This window comes from Cornus florida, unplaced genomic scaffold, assembly GCF_030987335.1.
Source record: "Cornus florida cultivar Cherokee Brave unplaced genomic scaffold, ASM3098733v1 CherokeeBrave_3.0.0_Hap2_Chr11, whole genome shotgun sequence".
NCBI classification, from domain to species: Eukaryota; Viridiplantae; Streptophyta; class Magnoliopsida; order Cornales; family Cornaceae; genus Cornus; species Cornus florida.
Window position 1 is genome coordinate 75,811,466 of NW_026775581.1, and position 20,348 is coordinate 75,831,813.

Sequence of the window (20,348 nt, forward strand, 5' to 3'; positions counted from 1 at the left end):
TTGGGAGTTAATAGATATTAGGGAGGAATCAAGGTCTTACCGTGCCTTATTTTCGTTATCTATTTGTCATGTATCTAGTGCAATTATTTTACGGTATGAGTCTTCCAAGGTCAAAACGATTTGCGCCCTTCAATTCATCGGGGCCTGGCACTTGCCCCGATGGCCGAGGATGGGTCGGGCTCATCAACGCCATCTATTTTTAGGGCTAGTTGATTCAGTGGATGAGTTATTACACATTTCGTTACACATTTCTTAGCGGATTTCCACTTCCATGACCACTGTCTTGCTATCTTAATCTTTGTTGGTATGTAAGCACTTATTATGTCTATACCTCTCCTGGTGGTACGCTTTAAAACCCATTTCCAAGGAAATCGTCATTTTTGTTATCTTCAACACTCTAAAACCCAATTGTTTCCTTCCAATTATTTAAAACTCATTTCATTTTTGCTTATCTGTTAGTTACAACTTGATTAAGTCATTTTATCGCGGTAATTACACCACGATAAAATTTATCTTATCTTTTCAAATTACCTTTTGATAAATTCTTTATGTGTGAGTGCGCTATCCAACATCATCAAAAAAATCATGAAATTTATTAATGCAACAATTTTTAAAGAATTCCATGTAATTTGTTTCATGAGTGTTGTGTCTCTGATATAAATATATTGCTTAACTAATACAGTACATCATGGTGGGAACAAAAAAAAAAAAACCAGTGCATCATCGTTGCATGGAATAGATTGTTGGAAACAGGGGCATTAAAAACATAAACTTTGGATGAGATTTAGAATAGATTCTGCTAAGAATTGTTTGCGGATCTATAGACGAGTGCGTTTATCTCCGCAAGGAGATGAACGTAGTATATTTACTTTCTCAAATCCGTTTCCGGGTGAATGAGAAATTAATTCCAAAGTAAGGTGTTTGATAAGCCTAAATGGGTTTGCAAAATGTGGGAAATGATTGTCCCAAATCGGAAAAATATTAAAACCAATTTGAGTTTAAATAAGCCTAGTATGGAATTTGGGTTTAGGCCCAAGGGTACCCAAGTTTTTAAGAGGGGGAGGACCTAGGCAAGCTTGGGTCCAAACCAACTACCACACATGCGCGCGTCGCCCAACTAACCCGGTCCGAGGCTAGGCTTGATTGTGAAAACTGTTTATTTTTTTTATCAAATTGGGCTTATGCACCCATGCAGGTGATGGTTCAAGCCACCGGAAAAGGCACCATGACGCCTATATAAACCCCCATTGGGTTCATTTCAAAGCACATCAAAATTCAAAGAATTCTTCTCTTCTTCTGAATTTTCTTCTTCCTTATTCTCTCTCTAGTCTGTGGGTTCGAGCCCTAGTCTTTGGGTTTAAGCCCTAGTCAGTGACTCCGAGTCCGAGTTCGAGTCAGAGAGTACTACACCGAGCCGGTTCGCCTATTCCTTTGGTTTGCAGTACTATTACCGAAGGAAGACAAGTCGTTGTATCTTGGGAGATAGACGCCACTGAGTCCGTTAGCACCATAGCGAGACGAATCTGTCTTAAGGACATAGAATCAAATTCTAACATCGACTTTTAATCAGGTTCATCTATTTTATAGTTTTATTTGATTATATTAAACTATATATTATAAGAAATTATATATTTATAGATTATTATTTTATAATAATAATTATATATATACACACACACACACACACACACATTATATTTTCAGATAATATTTAAATAAATAATACTATAGTAAATGGTATAATTTGACCATATATTGGATTACAATCTTAAGACAGAATCGACTTATACTATAGTTTAATTATTTAAATATTATTGTTATTTTATTTCTGTAAATTTGACTGTGGTCTGTATATTTAATATATAACAGACAAATAGCAAGTACAAGTACTACTATGCCTAATATTCCCGTCAGTCATGGGGAGAAGCCCGAAAAATTTAATGGGGCAAAGTTTAAAATTAAGGTAGCAACAGAAAATGATGTTTTACCTTACAACTCTGAATCTAAATAAGTATCTAACTGAGACTGCCCCAGTGCTAGATGAGGGTGAGACTGACATTACCAAGCTAGGAGTTGTTGATGCATGGAAGCATGAAGACTTCCTATGCAAGAACTACATCCTCAATGGATTGGACAACACTTTATATAATGTGTACAGCCTAATAAATACTGCTAAAGAGCTCTGGGAGTCACTAGACAAGAAGTATAAAACAGAGGATCCTGGCTTGACGAAGTTCATGGTCGGATGATTTCTGGACTTCAAAATGATAGACTCCAAGACAGTCATGAGCCAAGTGCAGGAGCTCTAGCTGATTCTACATGAGATTCATGCTGAAAAGATTATTTTAAGTGAATCTTTTCAAGTAGTTTCAATCATCGAAAAGCTGCCACTTACTTAGAAATATTTCAAAAACTACTTGAAGCATAAGCGCAAGGAAATGGGGCTCGAAGACCTGATTATCAGGCTCAGAATTGAAGAAATAACTGCACATCTGAAAAAAAAAAAAAAAAAAAAAAAAAAAAAAAAAAAAAAAAAAAAAAAAACCGAGAATTCTTCAATGGTGTCAAAGGCAAATATAGTGGAAGATAGGCAGAAAAATAAGAAGAGGAAGCACTCTGGAAAAAGTCCCAGCTAAGGAAACTACAAAAGGTTCACTGGGAAGTGCTTCATATGTGGCAAGCTAGGATACCGAGTTAAAGACTGTCGTGGCCGCAAAATATAACATAACTCTAAGAAAAAGACCACTGAAGTGCACATTGCCAAGGAAGATAAGCTGATAGCTGATGTATCAGAGCTAAATCTTTCAGTTGTGGTTTCTAAAATCAACCTTGTGAGCAACAATAGAGAATGGTGGTTGGACAAATGAGCTACTCGCCATGTGTTTATGTGAAAAACACTCAAAATGGATATGTCATTGTGTGCCTATATGTGGATGATATGCTAATAATGTGTAGTAATGATGTTATAATCAAAACTACTAAAAAGATGTTGACCAAAAATTTCGATATGAAATATTTAGGCATAACTGATGGTATACTAGGAATCAAGATTTCTAGAACATCAGATGGTCTAGTATTATCTCATTCTCACTATATTGAGAAAATATTTGAAAAGTTTAGTAAAGAAAATAGTAGTCTTGTAAAGACTCTTGTTGATGTAAATCTTTATTTATCGAAAAATACTGATCCTAGTATATCACAACTTGAGTATTCTCGCATTATAGGAAGCTAAATGTATTTGATGAATTGCACACGACCAGACATAACATACTCAGTTAATAAATTGAGTAGATATACAAATAATCCAGGAAAGAACCATTAGACTACAATAATCAGGGTTCTAAGGTATTTAAGATATATCATAAGTTATGGATTACATTATTCTAGATATCCAGCAGTTCTTGAAGGATACAGTGATGTTAATTGGATATCAAATATAAAGGATTCTAAATCCACAAGTGGTTTGTCTTCACTATTGGAGGAGGTGCCATATCTTGAAAATCTTCAAAACAAACGTGTATTGCCAGATTCACTATGGAATCTGAATTTATTGTTTTAGATAAAGCTGGTGAAGTAGCTAAGTGGCTTCATAATTTCTTAGAAGATATTCCAAATTGGCCTAAACCTGTGCCCGCTATATGTATACATTGCGATAGTCAATCAGCAATTGGAAGGGCACAAAGTAATATGTATAACGGTAAGTCTTGATATATACGTCGACGACATAATACCGTTAGACAATTGCTCTCAAGTGGGATAATCTCAATAGATTATATCAGGTCAAAAAATAATTTAGCGGATCCGTTTACAAAAGGTTTGACAAGAGAGCAAGTGTATAGTTCATCGAGGGGAATGAGATTAAAGTCGAAAGCTAACGAGTCATCTTAATGGAAACCCAACCTAGTTGACTGGAGATCCCAGGATCTAGGTTCAAAGGGACAACAGAAATTCTGAATGGCTCACCAGAAGCACTGGGAAGATTTAATCTTCTACCCTTTACTATGATGAGACAGTGCTACCTACAGCGATGATTAGGATAAGCTATGTTTTTAATAACTCTTATACCTTGAAAAATTCAAGTGGGATATAGTAGGATATTTTTAATAAGAAGTCACCTATATGAGTGTGAAGTGGAGCCGCTTCTATGAGAACTTCTAAGGCTAAGTTTTCTAGAGCACTCATGAAATACCAGGAGTTGTTCAGGGCTATATGAACACAACCGTGAGAACCGACTTTGTGTGGGAAGGAACTTTGTGTTTGCTATTGTCTTGATTTACATCAACGACTGAACAGTTCAAGACATCATGTTCACTGGTTAGCCAGTAAATTCAATAGTAATACACTAGGGAAGGTTCAAGGCCAAAAGCTACCTATCCCGATGCAATTACTTTCCAGTAGTACTCTCTCTAGTATTTGTATCTTCTTCATTTGCAATTTACACAAATTTCCATTCATATGGGGGATTGTTAGAAACGGGGGCATTAAAAACATAAACTTTGGATGAGATTTGGAATAAATTCCGTTAAGAATTGTTTGCGGATCTATAGACGAGCGCGTTCCTCTCTGCAAGGAGATGAACGTGGTATATTTACTTTCTCAAATTCGTTTCCGGATGAATGAGAAATTAGTTTCAAAGTAATGTCCTTGATAAGTTTGCAAAATGTGGGAAATGCTTGTCCCACATCAGAAAAATATTAAAACCAATTTGAGTTTAAATAAGCCTAGTATGAGATTTGGGTTTGGACCCAAGGGCACCTAACTTTTTAAGAGGGGAAGGACCTAGGCAAGCTTGAGTCCGAACCAACTACCACACATGCGCGCGTCGCTTGCTCGACCCGACCCGCTCGGCCTATGGTTTAATAGTTGTTGGGCTGGGCTGGTATTTAATTTAATTAAATTAAAAATTAATTTTCAGTTTATTTTTAAAAGGGTTGCACCAATGCTGTTTAAACTGAACCATTGCATTCAGTTTTAACCACTAAACCTGAACCATTACAACCCATGCAGGTTTCAGAGAATTCTTCTCTTCTTCTAAATTTTCTTCTTCCTCCTTCTCTCTCTAGTATGTGGGTTCCGGCCTTAGTCAGTGACTCTGAGTCCGAGTCACTAAGCCGGTTCGCCTATTCCTTTGGTTTGCAGTACTACTACCGAAGGAAGACAAGTCGTTGTATCCTAGGAGATAGACGCCACTAAGTCCGTTAGCAACATAGTAGGGCGAATCTATCTTAAGGACATAGAATCAAATTCTAGCCTCGATTTTTAATCAGGTTTATTTATTTTATAATTTTATTCGATTATATTAAACTATATATTATAAGAAATTATATATTTATAGATTATTATTTTATAATAATAATTATATATATATACATTATCTTTTCAGATAATATTTAAATAAAAAATACTATAGTATATGGTATAATTAGACCATATATTGGACTACATAGATGTTACATTGTGTTGCCCCCATAGCACAAAATTCCTTAAACAGAATGGAATTTGATTCATTCTAATAGAGAGGAAAATGTGTCATGTGACATAATAGGGTAAATTACACTCACATCCCCTAAGGTTAGTTTATTTTTCAGCTAGATTAACATTTTGGTTTTAAATTTCACTTACATTTGAATTAGTGGTTTAATATTTCACTTACACCCCAAATGTCAATTTTTGGTGGGGTCATCGTACTTTTGAGGTGTTAAATGACTATGCTACACTTTGACCTCCTGTTGACTATTTTTTTGACCAAACTACCCTTAACGTACACCTTTCTTCTTCTTCCTCCTACTGGATTTGTCGTTCCACAACCACCACCACACAGCCACACAAAACCCAACTCCTTAAAATTGCACAAATATATGTCTATCTATCTATATATATGTACACACACACGCACATACAAAATCGAGCTCGGAATGGCAACTACGAATCTGGGGTTGGCCGCATCGATTTTGGGTTGTGGATTGGAGGTGGCAGTGGCTGGGCGAGCTCGAAATGGCGGTTGTGAATCACCGGCGATGATGGCCTCGGAGAAGAGGGAAAATGGCCTCGGCGATGGACCGGCATCACTTCATGGCGTCGATGAGTTGTGAAGAACCCACCGGCGAAGTCTTGTTGTGCGTTCTTGGCTTTCAATTTGGGGTTTGGATTTGGTGGTCGTGGTGGTGGTTGTCACCGGCGACGTCTCCAGTTGTGGTGGCGATGGCATGGGTGTGTTGGTGGTCGTGGTGGTGGCATGGGTGTGTTGGTGGTCGTGGTGGTTGTCATCGACAATAATAGTATGTACATACATACATACATACATACAGAGTCTTTATGATATTTAAGAATAAACATACATACATACCTACAGAGTTTTTATGATATTTAAGAATAAACATACGTACAGAGTCTTTATGATATTTAAGAATAAAGATATTTTGTATATATATACAGGGTCTTTATGTTATTTAAGAATAAAGATATTTTGTATTAAAAATTTGAGAGTAAAATGGTCAATTTGTATGTTTTCGAGGCCAAAATATTAATTTGAGGTGTAAGTGAAAATTAAAATCAAAATCTTTATCTAACTTAAGAGGGTGCCTTTGTAATTTACAAAAAAAAAAAAAAAAACACAAAGAGGCATTTGTTTGCACAATTTCTATCGAAACTCCCTTGCTAAAAATGAAAAAATAAAAGTAATCTAATAACGCGATATAACCAATTTTACCAAACACGCCCTTTGATGGGCACAACAAATAATGAAAGAGGTGGGTTGGAAATTGGAATAAACAACAGCAGAAACAGATTGAGATTCACTCGGACCCGTTAATAACAATGGAGAAAGGAAAAGGAGTGATGGCGGGAGGTCGTAGATGGGCTGTCGATTTCACAGACAATTCCTCTACTCCTTCCTCTCGCGACATCCCAGATCCCCATGGCTTTGTTCGAGCTTCTCACGATCAGGTAGGTTATCCCTCTCTCTCTCTCTATATAGATTGTGTATTTGTTTATTATTTATTGATTTGGTGATAATTTTTTTGTAGGATGAATCAACGCTCAGCCGCCAAAAGAAAGATGCTGAAGCTAATTGGAAATCTCAGGTATTTCCAATCAACTGTTGACAGAATCAAAACAACCTGGACTTTTAGGTTTTTTTTTTTTTTTTTTTTTAACTTGATTTTAACTTCTTTCTTGCAGATTTTGTAATTATTTTAGCTATTTGTCTGCTTGATCTTTTGTTCTGTGCCCACATAATAGTTCTTCATTCTTTTGGGTTTTTTTTGACTGTAATGTTTAAGTTGTTTAATGGGTTCAATATTATTGTTATCAAAGTTACTAAGGTTTGTTTGCAATTTAATTGAAGTTATAATGATCCTTATAAAAAAAAATAATAATAAATAAATAAATAAAATTTGATTATGAGTATACTATGAAGAAACTGTTCTTCATGCTATACTTTCCCAAAAATAAATAAACCTCAAGAATTTTAGGAATTTGTGCAAACATACACCAAAAGAAATCCTTATCTTTTTTAGATGTGAAAAGAACTGAATTACAGTACCTTCCTCAAATCATTGCCAACACTCAAAAGTATTTCCACATTGGAGTAGTGTTTTTGTGCCTAGGTTGGAAAGGAAGTTGGAACTGCTGTTATGCTCTACCGAATTTTGACTCTGGGTTTAGGAACGTATTTGTCAGACATGTATGATGACCAATTAAATATTTATGAATTAATTTTGGGGTCTGCATATGTTGTATTCAGGGTGCTATGCTACCATTCTGCAAAATTTTTTTTCTTCCATCCTCTTCCAATTGGAGTGATGCATTACAGGTTTTTAATTCAGCAGCTTTCTCCTAGAGCTACTATCTAAATTGCCACATTGTGAAGATCCCATAATGATAGACGACAAGTATTACCACACCAAACACTGTCGAGGTTGTCAGGATTGGGATTCAACATTGGACTTGGATCAGTTGGAGGGTTTACGGGATCGGATCGTAGGAATAGAGGATCGTAAGATCCTTCAAAATGAGTAGAACTAGATTTCTACTTAGAAAATTCCTTAACAACAAATAATAAGGCTAAAATACCAAAAAATAAAATAAAATAAAAATATTCAACAAACATATGAAGCATGCATTTAGGAACAAGTTCACCCTAGTGATATATTTGAGAATGCAGCTTTGGCAGAGCCCTCACATTAACTATGTTATTTACAAGTTTAAAATTGTGTAGGACGACATCAAAGTTCAAATATATATATTTTTATTTCTTTACTTTTTACATACAATTAAGATTTCATTAAAATGCGCTCAAAGATCATGGTTCAAAATTTTAAATTCAGAAAAATTGCGACAATACCTGTTATTATACTAATTATGTATCACTGCGGACACTTGAAGTTGAGATTTTCACATTTTTCAGGTCTTCCTCTTCTTCTTCTTCTTCTACTAATGTTGACTACTCTTCACATAAATAGTGCAGAGTGCTCTTCTTTTTCTTTTCTTTTTTAAAATTTTTTTCCCCAAAAGGAAATAAGAAGAATAAAATAAAATGAAGAGGTGAAGAAGAATTGAGTGCAGTATAATTGAACTTCTGAACTGAATGAACATATTTCCTCCCCCTTTATCGTTTTCTTTCTGTAAATATTCTTTATTTCCTTCCATCCAGATAAATGACCTTATGGGAACAATCAATATGTCGTTCAACTCAAATAATTAGTGACGTTTGACATGCTGAGTTGGATTAATTAGCTGAACTCTCTCTCTCTCCAAGAATAACAACTTATGATAGATGATCTGAACTCAACAATGGTTGGCTACTAACTAGTCTAGGGTTTAAGCTGACTTGGTTTCTTACAGGAGACTAATAAATCCATGGTATTATTAAATGAATAAAAAGGGCATGCAATAAAGGATGGATCTTGTGCTATTTTTACATGTTAAATGGCGTTTTCTCCTTTACCTTTTTAAGCGGATTTCTCCAAGTTGGCTGGAGGCATTGAAATACTGAGAACTGATCCAGCTGAAAGAAAACAGAGAGTCATGCTAGAGAAAAAAGCTTTGCTTCATAGAGTCTGGTTTCATGTTGCATTTGAACAATGTCAGTTATGTAAAATAGTCAGTTAATAATTATGAGTATGCTATGATGTTGTTAGGATCTCGTTTAGGCCACTATAGCCATGCTTTTGGTGATGGTAATATATATTTTTACCTTAATTTGTAGGAGTTATGGAGATTTAGAAAAGTAAGAATTCTGCATTTTTAAAGATGATTTTAGAAATATTAGTTTTTTTGTATAAAATTATAAATACAGTGCTAATATCTTGCCAGCTGCAATGTGAGAACAACTAATGGAAGCTTTGCTTGTTATTTGAGTTTTTAGATTACTAAATGCATTTTTATCAAGTTTCCTTACTTCATATGTCTCTCCAACCTTTTCCCGGCTGAAGTTTTCTGCATTAACCTCTTTTTGGTAGTATAAATTTAACCCATAATTTATAACCTATTTATGTGTAAGCAGAAAGCGTGGGAAGTGGCACAAGCTCCTTTCAAAAATTTGCTAATGATGGGTTTCATGATGTGGATGGCTGGAAGCACAGTGCATTTGTTTAGCATTGGTATCACATTTTCAGCTCTATGGCAGCCTATAAGTGCTCTTCGAGGGGTTGGGAAAGGTGAGGCTCCAGAGCGATATTGAACTTTTCATCTGCAACTTCTTTGTTAATTTTTACTTTTTTCCGAATCATTTTATTTCATCGAAAGTGGGAGCTTTATTTATTTATTATTTATTTTTTATCGGCAATTATTTATTGCACTACGGTGTTTTAGGATGATAACCACTTGTACTATAAATGTAAAATAAGCTCTTCTCATGGCAATAACTATTCACTCTTTTCTATATAGGCTTTGATGGCATTGCTCAATGCATAATTTAGTGTTATTATATGCTGTGTTTTCATATTAGGTATCTATCCAGAAAACAAACAGCAAAAAACTTAAGCGGTGCAATTTTCAAGTTCATGCGTCCATTTGATTCTTCATTTTGCTTTACATGTTGTCTCCAGAGCTCTAATAAAGCTTCATACTGGTCTTTAATGACTGCTGCCTGTTAAATTATATTTCACGAAATAAATACAACACCTTTTCAAGCATTCCACTAGCAGTTTGATATAGCATAATACCAAAAGAAAAATATTTGCTACATATGGATTGCTATTTTTCAGAATTTGTTCTAGTTGGCAAGTGTATATGAAGGCATTCGACCTGTGGCCTTATTTTGTAGTTTAAAGGATACATTTTTTTTTCACATCTGCATAATCTTTTGTAATTTCCATGCAGGTTTTCCATTTAATTTTTTAAACTCAATTATGTTAATTGTTATTTTTATTTTGCAGTTTTTGAGCCCTTTGCGGACAGTAAAGTAGACCTTCTTGCACCCAAATTACTATTCATTGCCCTTAATTTGGGGGGTCTAGCATTGGGTATCTGGAAGGTGGGTTGTATATTTTAACCCGATATAAATTGCATTTTATATTGTAGCATCTCTAATGTTATTGTTTATTCATATCAAACTCATTTGATCTTGGCAGCTTAACACGTTGGGTCTTCTTCCAACACACGCATCAGACTGGGTTTCATCCTTACCCCCTGCTCAGGTTTAATTCCTGTACTCAACTGTCATTCTGTTTAGTCCTTTTCGTTGGTGTAGAAGTTCCTTACCTCCTGCAGAAATAATTATACGCTTACAGTGATTTTTCGCGTATCAGAATTAGAGGATTTAATAATTTTGACTTGGTGAGGAACTATTATTACTAGATCTTTTGTCTAAGCTATAAAATATGTGTGGCTTATGCTTCCTTATATCTTGTTTTTTCAGTTGAATCCTAATATCAGCCTATAAACAGCTGCAAAGATAAGAAAAAAGTAAACTAGTATCATTATTTTCATCTACTGGATACCACCACAACTGCAGTAACAGTTCGTGTAACAGTCAAGATTGTTGTACTTTTTCTATATAACAATGTCGAGTCTTACTAGCAACGGGCTAGTCGCCTAGTGGTATCAGACCCTTACTTCCCAAAGGGAGGTCAGGGGTTCAAGCCTCAGTGGAGGCACGTGTGTGTGAGTACCAACTAAGAAAAAAAAATATATGTCGAGTCTTACTATATTTGCTCAATTGCTTCATTGCTTTAATTTTTTCCCCTGCGCTATCAACTATTTCATAAACGAAATATTGAAGTTTCTTGGGTTGATGCTTACCCAAAAACATTTCTTGATGAATGGAACTTCTCTTTTGTTATTTTATGGTTTTATCAAATGTTGAATTGCAACTTTTAATAAAACAGTAACAAGACTTGGAAGTTTCGAAGTAAAAAGCGCAAAATCATAGTTTTTCAAGCAGAGTATCACCTAATGCAGAAATTTCTGAATTGAGATTCTGCTCAAGTAAGTCATACAATTCTGTTCGCCATTGTTGAACTTTGGATATTAAATATATATTGGTGCACTAGTTTTAGTTTTAGTTTTGATTTTGCTTTTGCACCATTTGCTATTATTGCCAGAGGAGACTAGTTGCCGGCTTGCCTCGTAGCAATTTGAACTGTCGGACAGTTCCAAGTTGCTCTAATAGCAGCCATTTTTCTTCTGGCAATAGTGTTACCTCTGCACCTGTATGAAATGTTTAGTTCTTGCAAAAAGGTGAGTTGCTCTGGGAAAGCAGTTGCCTTGAGGCATGAAGCATGATACCATTATCTCCTGTGTTGTTTTCGGGGATCTGTCTTTAATTCTGCCACTCAATGCATTTTCAATTAAAAGGAAGGAAAAAGAGATGGTATGTGTGTTATCAACAGAATAGTATAGTTGGGTACCTGTCTAGATCATCCCATAACGATGACATTACTGCAACAAATGATTCATTGACCCTCAAATTTATTGTATCATCTGTTATCTCCTTGAAATCACATTTTTTCTTTGAATTTTGGATGTGGTCTATAAATGAAATTATCTATATATGTACAACTGTAAGACATCTGAAAATTTGAAATTTTGTATAAAACTTGATTTGTTGCACTCATTTTTTAACTTTATATGTTTCTGTTAATAATTTAATGTTTTTTTTCTTCTCAAATATTCCATCTGTGCAAATACTATTTCATGATATCCCTTTTACATTCAAGAATTATTCATTTTCAGGAGGTTGAGTACTCCGTCGGCACTATTCCCATGCATTAAGGTGCTTGATGAGTTTGACGGATTCTGGGAATCGATGAACAAGAATCAAACTTCTTCATGCAGGAAGGAACTCCGCTGCTGCTACTGGAACCGAGAATCAAACTTCTTCATTTCATAATTTGATACGATTTAATGGACGATATCAACATTTTCTGGGCCTGGATAACTAGTTTGTGGTAGCTCAAGTGGCCTGCAGCTTATCAGTGAATATCATTTTTAAGTTAAAAAACACTTCTTGGTGAAAATTTGTTGGTAAAGTAGATAATGTTGCGATTTATCCACTAGTGAGTCGGAATTTGGGAAAATAATGTAAAAACGTGATGTGCGACAATGATTTGAAATTGCACCAAGAGACTTGCATGTAGGTAAATTTTGAAATATCCAAGCAGTTTGTTTTTTCTATTTGGAATAATTTATATGCCTATTCAATGCGCAAATTTGAGAATTTCCCTGGCAATTGATCAATAGGGGAGACTTTCGAATGTTATAGATTTTTTTGGGTATGGTAAGTAGGGTGTCTTTGTAACTAGTCTAGGGCAGACAAATTTAATCATTTTTTTGTGAAGTGAACTTGTCAATTTTGAATCAAAAGCACTACTTTTGTTGTGTTTGTGAGCAATGAAATTAGAATTGAATATTTAGTTCAAAGTTTGTACGAATTTTGTTTTTTTTTTTTTATAATTTCAATCCGGACAAGGCATTAAAGATAATCTCTACTATCTTGCGTTTTTCAATCTCACAAAAGCTTGATCTCAAAGTCCTTTTATACTAAAATGATTGGATGATTGTTCATTTTTGGCCATGATGTAGAAAGTAATATGTCATCTCAATTCATGGTATTAAAAAGTCGCATGTTTTGATTGATTGGAATAGCCATGTAGCCCCATTATCTTTCACATACTCCACAACAAGGAATCAAGTATAGTTTCTAAAAGTTGATTGTTCTTACTTTTTGGTGGATCCCTCTCTCACTCTCTCTCCTTGATTTCTAGCTGTTTGCAATCTCACTTATTTTATTTTATTTCATCCAAGCTCTTTTTTATAAAAAAATCTTTAAAAAAAAAAATCTCTATAAATATTACTTTAATTCTACCAACAATTTTCATCATTTAACAATTCTCTCTCTCAAGAATTTTTTTAAAAAAATTCTCACTCAATTATCATCCTTCCACACTTCATTCAAAACCGTCGAAAATAGTCATTGGAATATATACATAAAATAATAAAATAGATAGTTGTCAGCATAGCAAAATCATAGTTGGTGAAATAAAATAGATAGATATTGTTAGATATGCACAAGGGATGCCCTTATACTTGATAACAAGAACCCAATCTTGACCTAGGAGTAGACCTCCTCCCTTGATTGCCTGTGATAAAGTAGATATTGGATAAAATAAATATCTTGCGATTGTTGGTGAAATGAAATGGATAAAATAAATATCTTGCGATTGTGATCAATATTCTTGACAGAAAACAAACCTTGTTTCCTCTCAATGACTACTTCCACAATCGAATCGACAATTCTCAATATGTATCGCCTCTCAATCTTTAAAATCATAGACCGACGATCGAAGAGGGTTCAATACCGAATCTCTGGCTCGACCTAGCTTGCTTCACTCACATTCACTTTAACAGCCAGACGTTTGAGCTCACAACCGTCATCATCACACAGCTCACAATTGATTTTTTAAGTAAGAAAAATCAGACAATTTTTAGGGCTTTATGTATGAATCATACATGTTTCCTAAATGCTTGCTATTAATAGAATTTTTTGTTTTTGGCAGTGAGTATTAGTTCTACTGCTCCTGGTATGTCCAGATCTGATTTTACTTTCTAGTACTCTATTTTTTGCTTACAATTGCTGTCTCCTTTGATTTTTCTCAACTCTCTTTTTTGATGTTATCTGCCGATTTTTCATTATCTTTTTGTTGCTGATCTTAATTAGATGAGAATCTTTAAATTGTTTAAATATTTGTTGAGTATTTTAGATATTTTACTTGTGTATCAGACTGCTTAACTTGTGATATGACTTGAGAGTTTCAGATCCTAATAAAAAATTAGAATGAATAACAAGTAATGAACGATGTTACGAAGGAATGAATATTTTTAAGGAATTTTTATAAATACATAGGCTTAAGGGTTCTTGTACGTCGAAATAATATAGTGAATGTGTAGTTCAAGAAAAGTCTTTTACATAATTGTCCCTATTTTTAAAAGGGTTTCTGGTTCTCACAGTCTAAATTAGGTCCAGTGTCCACATTAAAAAGCTTGGTATATTTCTTGAAATAGCCTATCCTATCATTAACCTGGCTGTTGTTGGGCATGCCACATTCAAGTCCACCATTGATTATGTTAGTCACCAGGCCATAGCCAGCAGTCCGATTTGCTTCCAAGTTGGCTTGTTTGAGTACGTAGCGTCCTGTCATCACGTCGTGACAGGAAGGTTTTGAGCTTTGCTTTGTCATCCAAAACCAGAGAGCCGTTTTGAAAGCAACCAAGGAATTGTTGGAAACTATTTCTGGATGTTTAAGCCCGTTGAACCCCAAGGCCTTGCCTGCCGGACCATAGTTATAGTTCCTGAATATATGTGAAGCAAATAAAAAAAAAAGAAAAGAATTTATTATTATTTTTTTTTGTATGTGTATATATATATATATATATATATATATATATATGAATATTATTACCAAGATAGTTGAATGGGTCCTCTTCCATGGTAAGATTTGCCAGGGTAGCAAGGCCATTTCTTCCATGGTAAAATTCTATTAATAGAACCCAATCTTGACCTAGGAGTACACCAAAAGGCATGGTTGGTGAAATGAAATGGATAGATATCAACCTAGGAGTAGACCTCCTCCCTCAATGCCTGTGATTTGGGGATGATTGCAATTATCCCAAGAAATTAATCTCAACCCTTTTGGGAGTGGGTGCAACCTCAAAATAAATAAATAAATAATAATAAGAAGAAAAAGAAGAAATAGAAATTAGATGGATGTGTTTTATTCTTACACGTGATGCATGCACTGTGCTCTAAAAATTGAGATCTTGTTTAGATGTAGTAACTTTCAAAATATTATACAACCTATCTACAAAAATTGGCTAAATCAGAACTACAACTTTATTTGTTTATCATAACATCTATTGCGTTTTCTTCCTTTACATGTACTCAACAGTGTACAAGAACAGTAAAAAGAAGTTAAAAATACTACTACTACAACAACAATCAAAGCCTTTTCTTGAGGGATCGGTACATGAATTCTAAAAATAAGTTAAAATTTAAAAATAAAAATAAATAAAAAATAAAGAAAGATGTAAACTCTAAAGGAACAAATGACAATCAACGTTATAGAACTTTTCCAGCAAAATTTCTGGATTTCCCTCCCAAATATAATCTTGGCTTGGTTATCTTTTTCTTTTATATTTTCCGCCTTCAATGTTGAGTACTATAATTATTTGATAATGATGTTTCCTAAGGCTATCTTCCATCGCCATTAGTAACAAGGGCGACAAGTTCAACATTTTCAGTTTCCGCAGCTGCAGTAGTACCTTCTTTCATACTCAGTATATCAGGTGGAAGAATCAGAGAGTTGGGATCGCTTCTGGGCACCAAAAAAAGCAGACAAAGAGGAGCAACTCTCAAGATGTTTCGGACCAAAATGGCCAGCCAGAGTTTATCAAACCGTGTTCGAGTGACCTTCAAGATATGCAGCAGAAAGCCTCCTCCCCATGAAGATGAGAGAATGCCAAAGTTATCAATTGACATGAGCAAGGCAAAGAAAGTGCCTTCAATGCCGGGAGGACAGAGCTTAGAACTGAGGACAAGAAGCGGCATCCATTTAAGCTGTCCAATCAATTGACCAACACTTCCATCGATCACCACAAAGAAATAATCAGGTATGCCAAATTTCAAGTTTAAGCGTAGCACGAGCATCAAATCCAGCATCCCGGACATGCCAGATATCAGCTGAGGCCAGAAGAGCAGATCCCTAAAAGGATAGTTTTTTAGACTATTCTGATATAGGATTGCCCCCAAAAGCGCGCCAACTGAACTGATTGATAGAATGTAACCAACAGCCTCCTGCATTTCACAAAACGTACACTTGAATAAGCCAACTTACTGGCATTGCAGCAAGAGTTGTCTGAATGTTCAGAGGCCTCAAATTATACACAACTTATAAGTCATAACCATGCTTAAAATGTTCATGCATAATCAAAACATTGACAATGAATTGATTGAGTAATTCTTAAATTTAATATTGCATAAAGACTGACATATGCTTTGGTTATACCATTTACATTGCCTTTTTAATCCTTCTAGCAAACATTAGTTGATCTCGTTAATGTTTGTTAGGAAATATATTGAAAAACACCAACTAATATTTGTTGATTTTTCTCTGGCTTCCAAGCATTTCATGACATTTTTGTGATTTATTCCAGAGTTTTTTTATCTACATTTGTTTTGATTAACTAATCTTTTGTTGTCCTCCTTTTCTTCTTTTGTAGTTAGATGCGATGACTTCGGGCGGAGAAAAGTAGAACATATATACCTGGGAGAAAGATGGTCCAGCCTTTGAGTCGGTGTACCAATAGAACATCCCTTCATGGATATTCAAACTCAATGCAATCGATGAGTACATATATACACATGGCCTCCACACATTTGGGAATTTTAACGTTGTCCACATAGCCTTAGCAGCATCAAGAAACTTCTGGTTTACCTGGTACCAGGACATAACATCAGAATTTGGGTGTTGGTGGAATCAAAGAATCAACAGAAGGCATTGACTACCTGTCTGTAATCAAAGTTTGGCGTGTGGGGTTCCTTGAGCACAGTTCCAACTAGAAGTATAAGTCCAAATGGGATTATCAGCAAGCCAAACACCCCCTTTTCACACAACCAAAAAAATAAATAAATAAATTGCTCCAAGAGGTAAAAAAATCATATTTTCAAATACATAATAATAAAACTAGAAGAAAAATAAAAAATCAGGTTTTGGGCAAAATAATGACAGAAGCTAACCTTTGGGCCAATTAAGTGAACAAAGATGCCACTTAAAAAGAATCCCACTAGTGCTCCAAGAGAGGAACTCAAAGCGCATAAGCTTTGTATGTCAGCTGCGAGAGAAGGATGAGTACCACTGTTCTGTGCCACACATGCATCAACTGTGACATCCGCTATTGCAACCCCAGCACTTCCTGCTGTTAAAGACAACAGCGCTAATACGATATGCAGCTTCTCGTGCATTGATATAAAGAGCATGGAAATCACACCAAGAACGCCTGAAATCAACATTAAGCAATTTATCTGATCAAACAACCGGTCATTGAAACCAATTTTCAGTCTCTAATTTTTCTTTTTTTTTTTCCAATCGCGTCAAACAACCAACCCTTGGAATGCAGGTTTACTATCCAAATACAACATGATAGCACATGATAAAAGCACTTCACAACAACTTGGGCATAGGAATCTTCACATTCACCATTGCATGACAACCTCCAATTTGGGGACACATAAGTAGGAAAATAAATAAACTGCGGATGATTTAACAACTCATTCTTCCTTCTTCTTTTTTATTTTATTTATGGGAAAGAATAATTTGTATTCATATGTCCTCAAAGGGGAAGCAGTCGAACTAGATCTTCTCTATCTAGACACTTTGCTGCTGCTGACAAGGGAATGAATGGGAAATGGCAATGGTAAATAGGTTTGCTCACCCAACTATAAATATAATGTTCCATTTGGTCAGCATGAATTTCAATTGTGTTATATATATATATGTGTGTGTGTGTGAATTGCTATGTCATGTTGTGTGAACTTAACGAATTTACATGTAGAACCATGTTCCACCAAGCAATTAAGAATTCTGCTTCTGCACAATTCCTATAGTTCCCTATTACAGAATGCCCAGCCAAATAAAATAAATTAAATAATACGAGTTTGGTTATAATAAAGTCTTGATCCTGCTTGTAATATTGAATTGTGTTTGGGAAGTCATCTTTTTCCTATCGGTCTTACTATTATGCTTTTAAATTTTACCATACATTATTGTAAAATCATTAAGAAGCTTCAGAGATGCGTAATGGAAATAATTAGTTTCAGAAAGTGATGCTAGATTATAATTTTCTTATCAATAGAAGCAATTTCTACAAAACTTCAAAAAATTCTATCACCAACTCATTTTGCTGAGTATTTTACCTGTTCTTATTTTATCAGCACTCTCTTGCTCACATAAAGTATGCAAAGCCCAATACTTCAACAAGATTGATAAACACAAAAATCTTAATGTAAAACAAGAAATGCACTCAAAATTTATAGACAATTATTATTATAATCAGACAAGAGAACAACAATTAACATTTGAAACAGAATGCAACCATATACTACTACCAATTCCAATGTAATAAATAATAATCTATAGAAGACATGTAAAATTACCTGCAAAAATGAAGTAAGGTCTCCTCCGATGCCCGAAAACAGGAACAACATCAGTGAGGAGGCCCCAAATAGGCTTGATGATCCAAGGAAAGTTGGTTATTCCAGAGTAGACCTGAGATTCAGAAGGCTGTACCTTCTGCACATCCTTCATGTAGTACTCCATGGCGACCCGAATCAGAGCTCCACCCAATCCCTGACTCATCCCATAAACAACCACAACTCCGAAAACAAAAGTCCAATGCATTTCCATGGCAAGCATTTTGAACCAATGGATTGGAGCCCAGAAACAACCACAGCTCCCTCCTCCTTCGGGTTCATTTTCCTCCACAGATTCGCCATTAATTGGAAGTTCCTCTTCCTCCACCATCACTCACTTTACCGGGAAAATTTTCAAGAAACCAACAACTACCCAGCTCAGAAATTAGAGTTTCCACAGAATTTTTCACTTTCTGAGCTGGATATATTGAAAACAACAACCACCCATTTCACAGATCAATGTTTCCTGTAATGGGGATCCAGAATTTGATTGGAAGTCCACTGAAATTTTGAAATCACTGAACTGGGGTGCTGTTGTTTTTTTTTTTTTTTTTTTTTTTTTGGCTTGAAGAACTTTGAAAACAAATCTTTGAAATCTAAATGAAACCCATGTTTCCTTAGACGGTTATTTGATAAATTTGTTACTAAAGTCTATGGAAACTCTGATCTGACTATTTTCTTTTGCTATGCAGTTGACCCCCCCAAAAAAAAAATCCAACAAGACCAATAGTTTTCTCAACCTGGCATTTGCTAACATCACTTAAAGTGCCCTCAAAATAAAAATAAAAATTCCTCCAGATTTGTTTCAGATGAAAAAGAAATGTTTTGATGGAGGAAAGGTCTTCATCCCAGCAATTTGGATATTTGTTTCGATTTTATAGAATGGTCCCAAAAAAATTGATATTGGTTAAAAAAAAAAAAATGACATGATAAAAGTATTAAAATAAGACACATACAAAAATCAAAATGACACGATAAAGCAATTTAATGATTAGTTTTTCACTAATTCTGCTTATAATTCTTTTCACTTTTGAAATTTGGATATACCTCGACACCATCCACTATAGCATGAGATAAAAATGTTGTTTCCAAAAGTGGTATGAAATTAGAGTTTTGAAATTAAAATTCAAAAAAAATAATTCAAAATTTTGAACCAAATTTTTTTTTCAATTCTAATTCCATGCCACCCCCACACAGTCACATAACATGTATAATTTTTGTTCCATTCAACTTCTCCAAAGGAGGAAGATAGCTTATACCATCTAGCCAGAGCTTATTAATTAATATATCAAAATTTGTCATCATGAAGTATAAATAGAGCAAAATACATGCTATTGTATCTGTACTAGTAACTAAACCAAATTTACAAAATTAATCCAGTTTTCTTGTAAATTGGAAAAAAAAAAGAAAAAAAGAAAAAAAAAGGGTTCATATGCAATAATGGTAAGGACATATTGATGTAATTAGAGGTTATTTTTATTTTTTCAAAAGTTTGATATAATTAGTATTGCGAATGAATTAAACTTACTTAAACTTATGAGTATTGTGATTGTAGATTTATCTTTGATCGAAATAAAATAGATAAAATGATTAAAGTATCCTTAAATAACCGAATTAAAAATAATATAAAAAATAAAAAATTCTAAAAGACTTACCTAGA

At 34.6% G+C, this 20,348-nt stretch overlaps 2 protein-coding genes across 2 annotated transcripts; one reads left to right on the top strand and one right to left on the bottom strand.

Annotated features, from left to right (window-relative positions):
* Positions 1-6,723: 6,723 nt before the first annotated feature.
* On the top strand, positions 6,724-12,618 carry LOC132284680 (uncharacterized). Its single transcript, XM_059786804.1, has 6 exons — positions 6,724-6,945; positions 7,026-7,082; positions 9,506-9,659; positions 10,380-10,477; positions 10,575-10,640; positions 12,178-12,618. The coding sequence occupies exons 1-6, from the start codon at positions 6,817-6,819 to the stop codon at positions 12,214-12,216; spliced, it is 543 nt and encodes a 180-aa protein (XP_059642787.1). The 5' UTR covers positions 6,724-6,816; the 3' UTR covers positions 12,217-12,618.
* A 2,698-nt stretch (positions 12,619-15,316) lies between these two features.
* On the bottom strand, positions 15,317-19,735 carry LOC132284677 (probable folate-biopterin transporter 2). Its single transcript, XM_059786802.1, has 5 exons — positions 18,653-19,735; positions 17,237-17,496; positions 17,006-17,101; positions 16,764-16,934; positions 15,317-16,294 (listed from the first exon to the last, which is right to left on the bottom strand). The coding sequence occupies exons 1-5, from the start codon at positions 19,017-19,019 to the stop codon at positions 15,692-15,694; spliced, it is 1,497 nt and encodes a 498-aa protein (XP_059642785.1). The 5' UTR covers positions 19,020-19,735; the 3' UTR covers positions 15,317-15,691.
* Between the last annotated feature and the right edge of the window lie 613 nt (positions 19,736-20,348).